The sequence below is a fragment of the Mustela nigripes genome, chromosome 11, assembly GCF_022355385.1.
Source record: "Mustela nigripes isolate SB6536 chromosome 11, MUSNIG.SB6536, whole genome shotgun sequence".
NCBI classification, from domain to species: domain Eukaryota; kingdom Metazoa; phylum Chordata; class Mammalia; order Carnivora; family Mustelidae; genus Mustela; species Mustela nigripes.
The window spans coordinates 10,107,304-10,125,171 of NC_081567.1; the positions used below are offsets into that span (position 1 = coordinate 10,107,304).

A 17,868-nucleotide genomic window follows, 5' to 3' on the forward strand; every position below is an offset into this window, starting at 1 on the left:
CGACGGCATGGCCCTGTTGTGCACTTGCCCGACGGCCTCCCTGCCTGGGCTCTGTTGGCTTCCAAGACATGTGTAAGGGGTCCCGTGCATTAGCCCCCAGTGGCTGTGATCTGGTGACAGGCCTGGCTTGCACAGAACACAGAGAGCTTCTTGGGAGGGAGGTCGGCCCCCGGGCCATCTTCCAGCGGTGGCCTTAGAGAGCTCAGGGTGGGAGGAAGCCCCTGGGGCGCCACGATGAACAGGTTGGAGCCTCCAGAACCAGGTGGGGACTGCAGAGAAGGGGTTTGGGGTGCCTGGCTATTCTGGAACATGCCGTCTCCTGCCCCCACGTGTGACCAGCCTGGGACCCAGCTCTGTAGCGGTAGTCGTGTGTGTGGGACTCAAGTGAGCGTCTCAGAGGGGCATGGGGGCCTGTTCCCGAGCCTGGGGGGGGCCCAGGCCTGCATTGCCCTCACGATGTCTCTCCTTTCTCCCCAGGATGTTTGATGAGCGAATTTTCACAGGTACGTGGGGAGCAGCCAGCCCTTTCTGAAGTGGCCGAGTAAGTCGTACTGTCAGCCCGGGAGCCTGGGGTGGGGCGGGCGCCTGAGCCTCCCCGATGCAGACAGCCCCTCGGGAATAACGAAGCTAACACGTGCTATACCATGAAGTGGGTTCTGCTTTTTGCCCTGAAGCTCAGCTAGTTGGGGGTGAGCCTGGCCGCACACGAGGGCTCGGGGGCCCCCACCATGGGCAGCACATCCCCGGCCAGGAGGAAGTGTCGGGCTCTGCCTGGTGCAGCAAAGGGAGCCCAGGTCTTGGGGTGGGACGTGCCTGGGTCGCGGTTCCGGCCCTCCATGCCCCCAGCTTTGTGACCTCGGCCAGGGTCCCCCGGGCCTCAGTTTCCGCATCTGTGAAGTGGGGATGGTAATAAGACGCGTCTCCCTCCGAGTTCCTGGGGTAGAGGGCGGCTTTGCAGTTCGGCCTCAGGGGGCAACTTGGCCTCTTTTCTGAGGGAGCCCTCAGCGTTCTAGTGAACGTGAGGTCAGGACAGTCATTTCTGGCTGCTGCTTTGTCCTGCAGTCCTCCGAGATCCCTGGCCTTCTCTGGCACTGGGGCCTGCATTCCTCCTCTGCCCAGGACCCATTCCTGGCTTGGCAGAGCCCAGACCAGACCCCAAGAGCCTCCCACAGGCCCCTGTCCGGGTGCCCTGCAGGTGGACGGAGGCTGGAGGCCCTTGGCCCTGACCTTCCCCTCCCCCACATCTCTACGCAGGGAACAAGTTTACCAAAGACCCCACGAAGCTGGAGCCAGCCAGCCCCCCGGAGGATACCTCTGCCGAGATCTCGCGCGCTGCTGTCCTCGAGCTGCCCGGGACTGCTCGGTGAGGCCCCCCACCGCCCCAGCCCCTGGCCTACAGCCTCCGCCACTCGGGGCTGGTGGTGTGACCCCAGGCCTGGGGCTGGCGAGAGGATGCCGTGCCTAGAGGCTGCGGACACCCACTCGCCGTGTGTAAGCACAGGGTCATTCCGCACAGACACCCCCGCCCCCGACATACACACCCTTGTGTCCTCCCCGGCTGCAGGCCGAGGAGAACCCGAAGGGACAGGAGAACAGAGTCTCTGCCGACTTTTTTTCCACCTGGAGAGCTCTGTCCCTGCTCAGGATCTCGCCAGATGTTGCCTCCTGTCTCGGAGGCCTTCCCTGGCCCCCGGACTAGGTCGGGCATCTGCCCTGCGAGTGGACAAGGCTTTTGCACTCCGCTCATGGCCTGGTCACCACTGTCCGCCAGTGTCCCCCCACCCAGGCTCTGGGCTCCTGGGGGCTGGGCACGGCCCATTTATTCCAGAAGCCCAAGCCCAGCCCGGGGCTCCCCAGCAGTGCTCTGTGAATTCACTGGATCATCCGTCCGGGGCCCTGCCTCCTTTGCTACCTACCCCTCCTCCCAGGCTTCGGTAGCGCCTCCAGGCTGTACCCCTTCCGCTCTCAGTCCGCCCCCTGCAAGCACCGATCGACCCGCACTGTGCTCAGCTGTGGGGCTCCCGCTCTGGCCCAAGCCGGGCCGCAGGCGCTCCCAGCTGGTGGGGAAGGTGGACACCCAGACCCCGTACCCCAGGATACGGAGCATCTCGGCTGGGGCAGCGGGTGACTGCTGGCCTGGGAGACCCCCACCCTGGGCATCTTTCCTGTAGGGAGGACTGTCTTGTGGACCCCAGGGGGGTGAACATGGTCCAGGGCGGGGGCTGTGGAGCTGGCAGCCCCCGTGGGTGTCCGGCTGCCTGGAGGAGGGGGCTGGGGCTGATGCACGGTCTCCTTCCTTCCCACAGGTCAGACAAGAACGGTGTCTCTGAAGACTGTGGGCCAGGTGAGGAGGAGCAGGACCCCGCTCTGTGTGTCCTGCGGTGAGAGGGCATCCTCCAGCACCCGCTGTCTCCCCTCCCCGCAGCCTTGGGGAGGAGGGAGCCAAGCTCAGACCATGCGCCCGCAGTACCGATGAGTTACACTGTCCGTCCCTGCCCCCCGCGCCCCAGGCCTCTGAGCATCCTGGGAGCTCACTGCGGGGCTGGAGGGCCAGGCAGGGTGTGGGTGGCATTGTGGGGGAGTCGGGGCACCTGGATTCCGGTGTCACCCCTGTTTGCCAGTGGGTCTCAGAGCTTGCCTGATGACCCTCCACTCCTGGGCTGGGCAGGAACTCGGGGCCGGCATGACTTCCTGGGGCGTTACGAATAAGTTGTGGATGGAAGAATGTTCTAGAATGGTTTGCTTTGCCCAGCCAAGCGTATGCCTGCACCTAACTGGATCCCTCATTCCCGCCTCGCAGGAACTTCTGGGGAGCTGAGTGGGCTGAGGCCCATTAAAATTGAGCCAGAGGATCTAGATATTATTCAGGTCACCGTCCCAGGTAAGGGACCGGTGTCTGAAGGGTGCCCTGCATGGACCTCCAGGAACCAAGCACCTCCCGCCCCCGGGCTGACCAGAACCACCATGTCCCCTCCTGGGCTATCACCTCTGTCTCCCCGGGGCCAAGAAGGGGTCTCTAGTCAGTCCCGAGAGCGGTGGGGTCCGGCATACCCTCTTTGCAGCTGTGTCTCCCCTCTGTGCTGACGGTCCCGTCTATTGGCTCCAGCCTTCTTAAAGGTGCCCCCTACACGCACAGCCTGCCCTCTCAGGCCTGGCTCCCCTGGGATTTAGAAGGCAGGGGGAGGAGAAGAGGTATGGGAATAGGAGGGTCAGACTTGAAGGCCCGGGAGCCTCGGTGTCCACGTCTGTGAAAAACAGGGTGGACGTGGTCCCCGGAGGCTCAGTGTGGGGTCCCACACCCCCTCGGGCCCCCGCCAGGCCTCTGACACAGCTGGTCACTAAAGCTGCCCTCCCAGAGTTCCAGGGGCACGGCTTCCTGAAGGGTCCCCCTCCGCGGGCACGTGGGGCTAGGGGTCCCCAAGGGACCATGACGGGGTGGGACAGGCAGAAGATGCTGGGGTCATTTTTGTCTCCAGACCCTTCGCCCACCTCTGAGGAGATGACAGACTCAATGCCTGGGCATCTGCCCTCAGAAGATTCTGGTTACGGGATGGAGATGCTGACTGGTAAGAAATGGACTGGGGGCCCACCTCCCGGGGGTATCACAGGGAGACGGGGTGGGCCAGGACACCCCCAGGGAAAACCCAGTGTGTGCCTGACTCCCCGCGCAGGCTGGGTTCCTCTCTGGAAACTTGCAGTCGGCTTGGTTTATATAAAGTCTGGCTTCTGCATCTTGCCCAGGAATCCCCATGTGAATTAACTTGTTCTATTATTCAGTGACTGTTTACTGAGCACCTACTGTGTTCCAGGAGGTCCTGTCTGAGGTGCCGGGGCCAGAGCAGTATACCAGACAACCAAGGTCCATGTGCTTCTAGTGCAGGGAGACAGAGTAAGCAAATCAAGAGGTGAAAGAGAAAAGTCAGGGTGGTAAGTGCAGTGGGGGGCACAAAGCCAGAAGGGGGAGGCGTGAGGGCCGGGGGTACAGTTGTTATTATAGGACTTAGGGAGTCAGAGAGGACCTCACTGAGAAAGTGACTTTGGAGCAAAGACCTGAAGGTGGTGGGAGCCATTGGATGTCAGGAAAGAGCTTTGCAGGCGGCAGGAATAGCGTGTGCAAAGGCCCTGTGGTCAGTTGTGCCCGGCATGTCCGAAGAGAAGCAAGGTGGCCGGGGTGGCTAGCGCAGAGTGAGGTGGGGAAAGCGAGGTCGGGGAGGCAGGTGGGTGATGGTGTGGGTTATGCAGGGCAAGCATGTCAAAGGAAAGAATGGGAGCATGACTCCGTGGAGACAGAAGCCTCCTCACAGGGTGGATGGTGGTTGGAGCTAATGAGTGACATTTTAACCATGTTTACTCCGATCATGGGGTTCAGGATAAACCGCAGGGGACAGAGGACAAAGACAGGAACAGACTATTGCAGTATCCTAGCCAAGAGGACTGGCCCAGCAGGTAGATAGCGGCAGGGGAGGTGTGGGCTTCTCTAGGTCTTGTGTTTTTAAATTCATTTTGGAAATGTTCAAAAACACGTAGAATTGAAACCAGTAGCTTTCAGGTGCCCAGCTCCCATCTCCAGCCATTGTCAACAGATATTCTGTATTTATCATGGATAATAAAAGAATTATAGGTAAAGGTCTTTTTTTTTTTTAAGATTATTTCTTTGAGCAGCACCTGGGTGGCTCCGTCAGGATCCTGGGATTGAGCCCGATGTCGGGCTCCCTGCTCAGCGAGAATTCTGCTTCTCCTTCTCCCACTCCCTCTGCTTGTGTTCCCTCTCTCTCTTTCAAACAAATAAGTAAAATCTTAAAAAAAAAAAAAATTATTTGAGAGAGAGTGTGAACCACCATGTAGGGAGGGGCAGAGGGAGAAAGAGAATCTCGAGCAGACGCCATGCTGAGCGCAGAGCCCGACGTGGGGCTCGATCCTGAGATCCTGATCTGAACCGAAAATCAAAAAGTTGGACACACTATTGATCAAGCCGCTCGGTCAATATCACTAGGTGATATTTCTTAGAAGTTGGTTATCCTGAAGACGGATGCTATGTTACGTATGGGACATAAGGTTCACAGAGAGGCTAGAAAATCACGTTAGTATTCAAATAATTAAAACTTGTAAAGCTTTGTAAATACAGGATGCCAGCAGGGCCAGGCCACGAAACTCAAAGATGGGGACTGGACTGGCTTCTGTTTGTTTCCCATGTGCGCGATATTCGACGTGGGCCCGATTGGGAGCAAAAAACGGGGGTGCCCGGGGATAGCATTCAGAAGCATACAGCAGGCGGCGTTTAAATGACCAGCGCAGGGGCGCCTGGCTGGCTCAGTTCATGGAGCGTGGGACTCCTGATCTCGGGGCCATGCGTTCGAGCCCCACGTGGGCGAAGAGATTATTCTGAAAACAGTAAAATTAAACAAACAGGGCCAAGAGGTCTCAGAAACAGGAGGCAGGAATGACAGCATTGATGGAAGTTTGGAAACATCAAAACAGTATTGTTGCATGTTTCATTAAAAAATCAGGTGCCAAAAAAAAAAAGAAATCAGATGCAGAAATGACCAGACGCTAATAACACACTCCTTCCGGCCGGTGGGCTCCTGGGTGTTTATTATGATAGTCTTCTGCGTGCTTTGCTGCACTTGAGAAATCCATACCCCCCCACACACACACCAAAAATAGACTCACGACTGGAAAAATGGAAGGTTTTCCACCGGCCCAGCCCAGTGGCGCCGTGTTTGCTGGCGGCGGAGTGAAAGCAGAACGTCTCTGCTCCTCGTCTGCTCCCGTCTGGTGGGGAAATGTTCCGGAAACAAGAGCAGGAAGAGGACCCGGGAGTCCCGCCCAGTGAGGTGATGTGTGGGGGTCCGCGGGCTGTGGTCCCCCACCTACAGCACCGGAGAGGTCGCAGGGGACAGAGTCTGAGCCGACGCCCGTGGAAAACCGACTTCCGGAGGAGGGTCTGTCCAATCTGCAGACGGCCAGAGCCCGTGCCCGTTCCGGGTTTGGTTCTGGATTCAGTGTCCACACGGACGGCCAAACCGTGAGAAGAGACTCATTCATCGTCGGCTCGTGGGACCCCAGGATCTGGGGCCGATCGCAGGCCAGCTGGAGAAGCGGGGACCACGGGGACCCCAGCCTCCTCTGGGGAGCTTTCCCACGGTGTCCCAGGAGGGGACTCGGTCCTTCCTGTTTTATGGATCAGTCAGTCGGGGAAAGGTAGTTCAGGCGGCAAGATTCTGCCCTGGCAGGTGCCTCACGAGAGGACAGGCGGTGCACCCAAGAATAACGTTACCGTGGCCTTCAGAGACCAGAACGCTGGCCTGGAACCCGCAGGAAAAATTCACAGCCCGAGGACACATGTCGTATAGGTAGAGCTCCCCAGGGAACAGGCTCGGAGCTGGCGTTTAACAGGTGGGGGGGTTCCCAGGGGCTGCCCTTAGGCTCAGCATCTACGTAATAGAGGATGGGTGCGTGGGGAGCTGAGAGGCGGAGGCATGTCCCGGCCCCACCGACAGCCTCTGCCGACCCCGTGGGAAGCTCCGCGGCCAGATCGGGCCCTTGGCGTTGTTCGGAGTTGACCTGGGATATCCTCGATTGGTTGTGGGACAGGAGTCGCCCCAGAAGGGGACCCGAGTGGGGTAACCCGGGGTCCGCGGCAACACGGATGGACAGTCGCGCGCAGAAGAGACCGCCGGGCCTCGTGACGACGCACAGCCTCGGGAACAGGAAGGGGACACCTCTTCTGAACCCCTGAATGGGGAGGGACCTCTGCTGTGCGTGTTGGGAAAGGGATGCCCTCCTGGTGCTGGTGAGGAGGCAGTGTGCACAGTTGCTTTTTCCAGAAATGGGTCAACGTGACAAGGGGTCAGAACGAGCACCCCTGGGAGTCCCCGGGGTCCGGTCCTTGTAAATGACCTGAAACCTGGACAGCGTCTTCTGCACGGAGGACTTTACGACCACGTCACTGGTAACAAGGGACGGGGACCTGTTGGTGGCATCCCCCTGACGGACTGCCGGCAGCCCCCCAAAATCGGCAGCGAGTGGGGAGCCGGTGAAGGCGCTGGGCTGCTCTGTTGGCAGCTGTGGAAAGCACAGGAAGACGGAAGAAAGTGCTGGAACCGTCGCTCTGGGAGGTGAAGGGGCGTGTCTCTTTGTCTGCTCCGTGGGTCAGGATGGGCTTCTGATACCGTGGTCGTGAAGAAAGACTGTTCTCGTTGGGCTGGACGGGACCAGACTTGATGACAGTCTGTGGAGCAGTGGGGTGACCCGAGGCTCGGGATGAGCTGACAGAGGGGCCTGGCCGCCCAGGTCGCAGTGCCCCTTAGAGAGGATCACGTGTGTCCGTCTCCGTCCGGATCGCAGGGGGCTGGGCGGCTACAGACCAGCAGACCTACGGGAATGGCTTCTCCTCTTTGGCGGGACAGAGAGTGGGAACCTGAGGTCCCGTCTGGCCCGTCCACCTCCCCAGTGGCACCCAGCCTTGGGCTGGAGCTCGGGTTTGCTGACGGCCCGACTGAGGTGCCTTTCCCAGCACCGCACTCGAAACGGACGGAGTAGGAAGATGCTGAACCACCGTGGATTAGAACGGGGTGTGTGTGTGCATGTGCTGACACGTGTGCATTATAAAATAAATGATGCAGGGCCCGGCGACCCAGCCGGGAGGCGCTCCCCGCCCCCTCCTGGAGCCGCTGCCCGGTTCGCGTCCTTTGGCCTTCCTGTGTCCTTTTTCTGCACGTGTGCGGATGCATGTGGCTACGGTCGGGCACACATTGTCCCTCCCTCCCTTCCCAGAGGCCGTGGGCGTCTCTAGAGCACAGGGGTCCTTGGCGTGCCCTCGGTCGTGTCTGGAGGGTGTCGCCACTTACGCAACAGTGGAAAATGGGGGGCGTGGCGAGCCGGTGAATAGCCCAGCCCCCTGCGTCTGGGTGGAGAATCTGGCAGGTTCCCCACGTTTGGAATTTGGGACCCCAAAGCACATGGGTCACAGCCCCCCACTCAGCAGTGGCCCCAGCCCTACAGAAGCCCCTCCTTCATGGGGCCGAGGATACCTGGATTTGGAGGGAATGGAGGGGGCGGGTCCTCTCCTGCCCTCCAGAACCTTCCAGCGCCTTCTACGTTGTGCCCCAAGCCTCAGGCTTGTCTGGGGATCCCAGGTACAGGCTCATTTTTCCCTCCGTCCTGAGTGATTGTGGACTCCCGGCAGCTCACCCGGGATCAGCGCCTTTCCTTCCGGCTCACCATCCCGCCTGGGACAGGGGACCGTGCCTCGTCTCCCTTGTCCCCACGTGCGCCCTCCAGGAGGTGGCAGGAGAGCACATGGGCGCGGGCCGGCGGCCGGGAGTCTGGCAGACCTGGGCTCTGCCTGACCTGCTGCCCTCTAGCTCGGCTGCCCGTCCTGGGCTGAAACGGGCCCTCGGAGGTGCTTAGACACAGTGGCAGCGAGCGTCCCCGGTTAGAGCCCCTCCCGGTGGTTTCAAGTGCTGACCAGCCCTCGAGGCCTTCCTGGGCCCAGCCCTGGCCATAAAGAGCTGCTGCGGAGGGAGGCGGTGGAGCAAGGCTGTTGCCACGGCCCCCCACGTTATGCCTCCCTCCCTGCCTGAGTCCCTCTCCCCCACTGCTTTTCTAGACCCTCACCTCCAGCCCAGGTGCTCACCTCCTCCAGGAAGCCTTCCCTCCTCTCCCTCAACAACAGGCTAGCACAGGTCCCCACCCCCATATAACTTCAGTACTCCCCTTCCTTGTGGACGTGCCATGTCCTAGCTGTCTGGGGACAAGGATGGGTCTGTTGCTCGGAGCTCAGGCGAAAGTCCGTGCCATCGCATCAGAGAGCCCCGCGGACGCCCTGACCTGGGGTAGCTCCGTGCGCCTGCGCCCAATTGCTCTCCCCTTACCGAACCGTCTTTGTTCGCGGCATCCCTGCTGACTGGCCGTCCGGGTCCGATCTGGTGTCACGTGTCACAGCAGGAGGAGAGGGCTTTGCCTTGTCCCCGCATGTCCTCGTGTCGCGGGCAGAGCCTTGCACGCGGCAAGAAGCCCCGACCGACACGCGTCTGGTCTCCAGAGGGTATGAACCGAACGTGCTTGGACACGTGGCTCTGAACTTGGCCTCTCTGTGTGAAGACAGGGGTGGGGGTGCCCGTACAGCATCAAGGTCCCTGACCCCATCCGGGGGGGGCCCGCTGTGCTCTGCCCCAGAGTCAGCCTGCTGCACCCCACGGTTCGGCTTGACCTTTGCGGCACAGGGCCCGGAGACCATGCCCGTGGCTTCCTGGCATCCTCTGTTCTCTTTCAGAGAAAGGCCCCAGCGAGGACCCGCGGCCCGAGGAGCGGCCTGTGGAGGGTGAGGCGCCGTCCATTTCCTTCCATCCTATCACCCCATCTGTCCTCCCCCCCAAACTCTTCCTCTCCCCGGTGTTTCTGGTTCTGTCCACGCCATCACTCCCCAGCCCCCCGTTTGCAGGTGGGCGTCCTGTGGGCTGCCCAGAGTGGGAGGAGGCTGATAGACCCGTGTTCTAGAACGAGGAGACACCTGGTCAGAGGCACACGCAGCTCGTTCTGGTTAAGGGAAATCCAGGGCATTTCCCATCTTTATTTTTAGACACGCACCCGCTGCACAAAGGTTTTAAGTCTGGAGTCCGAGCAAGTTGCATTGAGGCCGGGAAGCGCAAAATTGGCTTTGTGTCCAACAGCCCTGCTCCTTCTCAGGAACAGCGCTCCTTCCCTTCCCGCTGAGCGAGAGTTGTGCAGGAGGAGAGATCAAAGCGGGGATGGGTCTCTTTCCTCTTGGGAGTACCTGCCCCTGGGACGGAATGGGAGTGAGTGTGCAAGGAGAGAAGGTCCTTTCCCTAAACCCCGGCCCGACCTCCGTGTGGGGGAGGTTGAAACGTCCCACCGCCACCTGGTGGCAGCGTACTCTGTGCCGGCGTGCTGTTCACCCACTAGCCGAGTCACTCCCTGAGCCGGTCTAGAATGACTTACGCGCTTCGAAAGATGTGTGGTTCTGCTTAGGCAGCAGAATCTTCCACATCTTTACACCGTAGACCTGGCTTTAGAAGCAGACAGTTGAGTTCAGAAATTGTGGACCCGTCCGGGGGTGCCATTTCTGAGGAAGTAGCTTTCCTGCTATCACCACGGCCCCGGCCTTCCCGCATTCCAAGGTCCCAATGCAGGGTCATTCTTGGTGCCGGCAGAGCTGGGACATGAGCTGCGAAGCGGGGTCCCGCTGCCCCCGGGGAGGCCCAGCAGGCTGCCTTTTGCCTTCCAGACAGCCACGGAGACGTGATCCGGCCCTTACGGAAGCAGGTGGAACTGCTTTTCAACACGCGATACGGTGAGCCAGGAGCCGGCCGGGGCCCCGGGCAGCGCACCCCCCTGCAGCGGCTCCGTGTGCCGAGGGACTTCGGGTCCCTCCTGTTCCCTGCCCTCGAGGCAGGGAGGAGACGGAGGGGCCAGGGCGCACCGGGAAGGGGATGGGGACTCCCGGGGAAACCATTCCTCCTGCCACGCGGCCCCTGGCCTTTGCCACCTGTGCGCTCCCGGTCGGCCTTGGCCTCGGGTTGGAGAACCTGTTCTGTCCACTGCCGTAGCTGCCCCTCCGTCCTCACGGACACTCTCCTTCGGGGTCCTCAGGAGGACACCTACCCAGCAAGACCTTTCCCACTCGAGAGTCCGGGAACGAGGATGGGGGTGGGGCAGGCAGGGGAGGCTGTTCTTTTATTAGGCCCCAGTGGCTTGCTGGGCACTGGCCGGAGGCTTCACGCCCGTTCTCCCGTCTCCCGAAACCCTTGCATCCTCGTGTCCCATGCCCTCTGAACTCCCGGTCTCTTGCCCGCAGGCTGGGGTCACGGTACCCACCTCTCAGGGTTTGGGGGGTGGTCAACTCAGCACTGACTCTCGAGGGAGCCCTGCCACCTGCTTCCCCACCCCCACCCCCACCCCCGCCGACGCGGGAGGCTGGAGCCGGGGCTCGTGGCCCCCGTGGTCCCAGATGGCCCTACAGCAGCCGTGTCTCCGCAGCCAAGGCCATTGGCATCTCGGAGCCCGTCAAGGTGCCCTACTCCAAGTTCCTGATGTACCCAGAGGAGCTGTTTGTGGTGGGGCTGCCTGAAGGCATCTCCCTCCGCAGGCCCAACTGCTTCGGGATCGCCAAGCTCCGGAAGATCCTGGAGGCGAGCAACAGCATCCAGTTTGTCATCAAGAGGTGAGGCCTGGCTGTGTCCGCGGTGGGGGACAGGTCCAGTGTGCCGGGGGTGGGGAGAGCACCAGAGCGCCATCTTGGTCTTCACATCGGGGCAGGCTCTTACGGTGTTTCGGAACAGTGGGGTGTTAGGGAGGGTTTGGCCCCAGTTGGGCCAGGGGGAGGTTGCCCGGACCCTGCCCGGGCCTGCCAGACCCAAAGCAACCTGCCCGTGTGTCTCCACGTGGAATGGGTATCTGCCAGCCAGCTACCTCTCCTGGACCGTTCTGCACGTTCTCTGGGCGTGTGTGGGTATCCAGGGCGGGGGGCACCGGGGTGCTGCTGACGGCGATGGCCCCCAAATTGGGAGATTCGTGGCATACCTTCATGGCGGGTGATGGGGCTTGGGGCAGAGTGCTGTCCCCCGAGGCCCTGGTTTGCACCAGGAGGAACAAGAATGAGGGTGCTCCAGAAGACTCAAATAATGCACGTCTTGAGTTGGCCCGTTTTGTGGGCTAAGACTACCATATAATGTCAGGGAGAGAGAAATGCTAGAACCTGGGGTCTGGGGGCAGAGAGGGGCAGGAGGAACCTATCTAAGGTTGCGAGGCATGCCGATATCTGGTGAGAGAGCATTTAGGCAGCGGGAAGAGCAGGTGCAAAGGCCCTGGGGCAGGGGACATGGTTGCGTGTTTGAAGGCCCGTGATACACTGGTATGGCTGTGCCCAGTGAGTGAGGGCAGGGCGGTAAAGCCCAGGAGGGAGCAGGGTTGCGATCACGGAGGGTCTCGGCCTGGCTGAAAGACTTTGGATTTTATTTTCCATTTAATGAGAACTCACTGAAAGATTCCAAAGAGACTATGACATGATCTGGTCTCTCTTTTTTTTTTCCTCTTGCTGTGAGATAGAAGGGGACCTTGGGGTTGTGGGCAGGACGGAAGCAAGGACCAAGGAGGAGGCTTTGCGCTGGCCCCAGGGATAGGCCGGCGGCTCGGTGAGAAGTCACTTTCAGGCCGTGTTCGGAAGATGGGCTGTCAGGATGCGCTGATGCATCGGACGTGGGGTGTGCAAGAATGGGGGGTCCGAATGGCTCGGGGTCGAGGCTGAGCACCCGGGGCGGCAGTGATGCTATTCTCTGAGATGGGGGGTGCAGGAGAAGGCCGCGATCCCGAGTGGGGCCAGATGTCTGTTGTGCCCGCGGCGCTCGGGGCCTTCCGGGGGTGGCAGGAGATGGCAGGTGGATAATGGGACTCACCTCCTCACCCCCCGCTCAGGGGAGAGGCTGGGGCGGGGACAGGACGTTGGGAGCGGAATGTCCTGAACATCCAGATTCAGGGGGGACATGCCACATGGGGGCCGCCTGCCTCATCTGTCCTCCAGACCAAGAATCAGGAGCTCTCGGGCGGCTTGGCGGCAGGAGCCAAGCTCACGCATAGCCTCATGGGCTGACCTTTCTCTCATCAGTCAGTGAAGACGCAGCTTCCCTCTCCTGTGCTCACGAGCATTTTTCACACCGCTTTATACTAAGAAAGGGAGGAGGGTCAGCCCGGTGACTCTCTGGCGGACTCGAGAGGCCACCTCCTAGGTCCGAGTCCGGACCTCCCGCTCTTCCCTGTGACCTTGGGCGGCTTGCTCTCAGGGGCTGTTAACTGGGGAACACCGTAGCACGTCCCGGATTGACAGTGGGGTCACGGCTCAGCGAAGGGCCTGGCACGCTCAAAGTACCCCATCAAGATAGCTTTTTTTTTTTCCCCTAACATCGGGTTTATTTAATGACATTCAGTAAAACTCCCCAGTTTTAGGTGTACACATACCTGTTTAAACATTGGCGAGCTCATGCGTCCTATAACTGCCACCGCCCTGAAGATACGAGCTGGTCTCATGATGTACCGTACGGTGACTAACATAACATGATCAAAAATAAATCAATAAAAATCTAATTTAATTTTGGGGCGCCTGGGTGGCTCAGTGGGTTAAGCCGCTGCCTTCGGCTCAGGTCATGATCCCAGGGTCCTGGGATCGAGCCCCACATCAGGCTCTCTGCTCAGCAGGGAGCCTGCTTCCTCCTCTCTCTCTGCCTTTCTCTCTGCCTGCTTGTGATCTCTGTCAAATAAATAAATAAAATCTTTAAAAAAAAAAAAATTAAAAAAAAATAAAAAAATCTAATTTAATTTAAAAAAGAAGAAAAGAGACAGGACAGCCCTGTCCCCCCAAAACCTTGCCTTGTGTCCCTTGGCGACCGCCGATCTCTCTTCTGCCGTCGCTTTGCCTTTTCCAGAACGTTCTACAGGTGCCATGATTCGGCTGCTGCCTTTTGAGTTGGCTTCTCTCACTTAGCTTTTGAGATTCGTTCGTGTGGTTACCTGGATGAGGAGCTCATGTCTTTAAAAATAGATCCGTTTTGAGGAGTAAGTTTCACCGACTCCAGCCTCCGGGAAAGCCAGGCAAGGACAAGAGCTCACATAGGAGAACGCGATGAGCTTTTGCTGGGCGCGGTGTTTGGTGGGGGAAGGGGGTGGCCTCGCTGGGTGATTCTGAGAGAGTTGGGTCCTTCGTGTATTTTGTTATTTCTCATTTTAAAGTCCAGCAGAAAAATGAAATTGAATTAAAAAAATAAAAACCATGCGGCACCTGGGTGGCTCAGTGGGTTAAGCCTCTGCCTTCGGCTCAGGTCATGATCCCAGGGTCCTGGGATCGAGCCCCGCATCAGGCTCTCTGCTCAGCAGGAAGCCGGCTTCTCCCTCTCCCTCTCCCCCTGCCTGTGTTCCCTCTCTTGCTGTGTCTCTCTCTATCAAACAAATAAATTAAAATCTACCCTAGAACCATATGGGGGTTAAGAGTGCTGACCGCCCCCCGCACCCCTTTGTAGTTGAAAATTCACATATAACTTCTGACTCCCCACAAACCTCGCCACTTAGACCTGAAACGAACATAACATTGTGTGTCCACTGTAAGCAGACTAGGGGCGCCTGGGGGGCTCAGTGGGTTGAGCATCTGCCTTCGGCTCAGGTCGTGATCTCGGGGTCCTGGGATCGAGCCCCACGTCGGGCTACACACTTGACGGTGGGTCTGCTTGAGATTGCTTCTCTCCCTCTGCCTCTTCCCTTCTCTCTAAAATAAATAAATCAATCTTCAAAGAAGGAAAAAAACCTCTTAACTCCTGATAACCTACTGTTGCCCCAAAGCCTTACCGATAACACAGTCGATTGACGTGTCTTTTATATGTTATGTATGTAACGTACCGTATTATTACAATAAAGGAAACTAGGAAAAAGGAAACGTGAAAAGAACCTATAAAGAAAAGAAAAGGCATTTACAATCCTGTTTCGAGGAAACCATACCTGTATGTTGGCCCACGCAGTTCCGACCCGTGTTGAACGGTCGGCTGCTTGTTCCTGTGTGTGAGTAACACCTACGGGAGACATCACTCCCTGATAGTCACTCTTTCTTTCTTTTTTTGTTTTTTATTTTTTTAGTATTTTCTTTATTTATTTGACAGAGAGAGATCACAAGCAGGCAGAGAGGCAGGCAGAGAGAAAGAGAGAGGAGGAAGCAGGCTCCCTGCTGAGCAGAGAGTCCTATGCGGGGCTCGATCCCAGGACCCTGAGATCATGACCTGAGCCGAAGGCAGAGGCTTAACCCACTGAGCCACCCAGGCGCCCCTAATGGTCACTCTTTCTGAGTTCCTTGTCCTTCTAAACAATATCCCAGACAACCACGACCAGTTACGGGTGGCACAAAGTCAATTTAAACCTTCTTAACCTCCGGTCGAAAAGTGTTCTTTACCCCAGTCCTTGAACCTGTGTGCCAAGTTCACATCTCCTGTGCCTCCTGGGGAGAGGGGCCCTTGCTTTCATTCAGTTCTCCGAAGTTAAGAAACCCTTTGGAAGTTGAAAATCACGCGTGGATTCACACGGACGGGGACGGCTACCCAGGGAAGTCGTGGTGGAAGGTTCTGGCTCGTGCGGTGCTGCCGCGCGTTCTGGTAACGACCACCGGGTGTTAGCAGGCTCCTGCTGCCAGTTCACGGTTCCCTGGGCCGCCCACGCTTCTGAGCAGCGGTCTCAGAATCCGTCCCGGGGCTCAGTAATCAGCTAAAACACTTCACAGAACTCAGGAAAGCGCTGTATTACCGTTACGGTTTTATGTCAAGGGTTCTGTAATCAAGACAGCCAGACAGAGACGTGAAAGTCAAGGTCCCCATGGTATCAGGGCATGTCACCCTCGAGCACTGAGCTTCTGTGCCCACGGTCTTTATTGGGATTCGCGCTTGCCTGGGTCGTTGGCTGTGTGACTGAGCTCCGTCTGCGGCCCACCCCAGAAATCAGGAGGGTGGGCGGACATCAGGTGACCTAAAGCCCCTTCCTCTGACTGTCGGGTCTGGGTTCCAGAATCCCGAGTCACCTCATTAGCATAAACTTAGCTGTGATCTCAGGGTCCCACCAGGAATAAGAACTCGGATATTCCTGCCCCTCGAGAAATACCAAAGGGGAGAGGTTATGTCCCAGGACACAGGGACAAGGACCAAACTCTTCATTACATAGTACTATATGGTACTGACTCTAAGTGCCCTGTTTTCCCTGCAGACTTGTCGAGCTAGGGTAGGCCTGTCCGCTCTAAGAGAGGGAGAGGCATGGTCTGGAATCTGTGGCAGGCTGAGGGCATTGGGGAGGCCACGCAGGCCAGGGGAAGGCGGACAGGGGACAGTGCGGTGGGACAGGTCGCGGAACCACTCCTTCAGATCTCCCGAAGGGTGTCGCGGGATAGACGTGCTGGACTAGGGTCTGTGGGTGAGGCTGTTGGACAGGTAATGAGCTCCCCATCATGGGGATAGCCAAGCAGTGGCACAGAGGAGACCAGGCCTAGAAAGGAGGCCAAAGACCGGACTCTGAGGGCATTACGCGCCCCCCCCCCCCCCGGCAGCAGGCACCTGGCACCTGGGTATCTGCCCAGAGCCGGGCTCACAGGACCCGAGGGAGGAGGGAGGAGGCACAGCCCCGGCCTGGAGCACGGCCTCAGGAGCTGGGAAAGGCCTCAGCTGCGTGTAGAACCCTCCACACACACACACTCCTCCCCCTTCTCCTTGTGGGGAAACTGAGGCCCGGAAAGTGGAGACTGGCACCCCCACCGTCCCCCGCGCGAGTCAGGAGCAGAGCAGGCCTTGAGGGAGCCCTGCCCCTCCCTGCTGCGTGGCCTTGGGCACTCGCTCACCTCCTCAACGCCTGTGTCCTCACCCGGTACATGCGGCGATGGGAACGGTTCACGTCTCCAGCATGTCAAGAGGGCACCAGACATCTGGGAAGGGCCTTGTGCGGTCTCGAGATACAGATGTGAGCGGAAAGCCGGGGCTGGTCCCCAAGGCCCCGACTCCCGAGTGACACGGCAGCTCTGAGGTGTCCCCCAGAAACCCCGGACCCTGCCTGCCCCTCCGAGGTCTCGCCCCATGCTCAGCCCCGGCTGCTTCTCTGCTTCACACCGTGGGCAGCGTCCCCGGGGTCTGGGTCGGGCCGCCGTCCCTCTGGGCACGATCCTCAGAGCCCCGCAGTCTCAGGCGTGGGTCTGCAGGACAGGTGGAGGGGGGAAGCCATGGGGGGGACCCCAGAGCTGGGAGGGCCTGTACAGGGAGGCCCGGAGGGACCTGAGCGATTGTCCCTTCGTGGTGTTTTCCAGGCCCGAGCTGCTCACCGAGGGAGTCAAAGAGCCCATCACGGACAGCCAAGGTACCCCGGGCAGGGTCACGGGCCGAGGCGCCAGCCGGCTGTGGGCGGGGTCCCAGCTCTGCCCCATCCCTCATCCCCTAGCCTAGTCCCGCCCCCCGGCGCCCCCCGCCGCCGCCCTCCCTGTCAGGTTTCCCCACCCACAGACACCACCTCCCTCCGGGGGGACCCAGGAGCTGGCTGCTCACCCTGGCTTCTCTCCCCCTCCCCCCGCCCCCCAGAGAGGGATTCCGGGGACCCTCTTGTGGACGAGAGCCTGAAGAGACAGGGTTTTCAAGGTAAGGTTGCAGCTCAGGATGGGGTCAGCTGCCCCAGCGCCGTGACCTCGACCTGGCTTGGGTTTGGAGGGCCAGACTGGGGGTCGGGGGAGGGGCTGGCCCCCGATGCGGGGGCCTGGGGGACTGAGTGAGGCCGGCTGGCAGGTGAGGCAGGAGGAAGAGGCTCCAGGAGGGTGTGGGGGGGGGGGGGCAGCAGGGCGCAGGACTCGGCCCACTGTCCGTCCGGCCCGCTCCGTGTCGGGCCGTCAGCATCTCCTGGATGCCCGAAGCCAAAGACGGGCGAGGGCCCCGAGGGGCAGCGGCTCTGTGGAGGAACATCGCGGGCCAAGAAGGGCCGAGAGGCAGGGAGAAGGTGGAAGTAGGAGAAGCTTGCGGCAGTGCGTGCGCGTGGGCAGGCAGGAGACACAGAAGCAGGAGGTCCTGTTGGGGGGGGCAGCTCCAGGGGGTGGCCACGCATCCCCGAGGCCACGTCGTTCCCCAGTGGCCCCCGGCTGGTCCCTGGGGCTCTGAGGAGGGGGAGAGAGGTCAGCGGGACCAGCGACAGGAAGGGCCAGCCCAGAGAGCGGGGGTACCAGATCCCCCGGAGGGTGGCTGGGTACCCCAGAGATGGTACCCAGATCCCGGAGGGGTGGCTGCTCCCTGCCCTGTCGCTCTCTCTGTTGTCTCCCGGGCAGCTGGACGTGGCTGCCATGAGGGACCCCCTGGCTTCCAG

At 59.8% G+C, this 17,868-nt stretch overlaps 1 protein-coding gene across 4 annotated transcripts in view; it reads left to right on the top strand.

The window, feature by feature from the left end:
• The window catches only part of GTF2IRD1 (GTF2I repeat domain containing 1), a 96,954-nt gene that overhangs the window by 50,233 nt on the left and 28,853 nt on the right, over positions 1 to 17,868 (top strand). For 3 of the 4 annotated variants that reach the window (XM_059414719.1, XM_059414716.1, XM_059414718.1), the window contains exons 10-19: positions 478 to 503; positions 1,255 to 1,363; positions 2,307 to 2,344; positions 2,801 to 2,881; positions 3,477 to 3,566; positions 9,278 to 9,325; positions 10,250 to 10,315; positions 11,002 to 11,185; positions 16,832 to 16,881; positions 17,100 to 17,156. In XM_059414719.1, coding sequence (XP_059270702.1) covers positions 478 to 503; positions 1,255 to 1,363; positions 2,307 to 2,344; positions 2,801 to 2,881; positions 3,477 to 3,566; positions 9,278 to 9,325; positions 10,250 to 10,315; positions 11,002 to 11,185; positions 16,832 to 16,881; positions 17,100 to 17,156 — 749 coding nt within the window. The remainder of the gene's footprint in view (positions 1 to 477; positions 504 to 1,254; positions 1,364 to 2,306; positions 2,345 to 2,800; positions 2,882 to 3,476; positions 3,567 to 9,277; positions 9,326 to 10,249; positions 10,316 to 11,001; positions 11,186 to 16,831; positions 16,882 to 17,099; positions 17,157 to 17,868) is intronic. The other variant, XM_059414717.1, reaches the window with a different exon arrangement.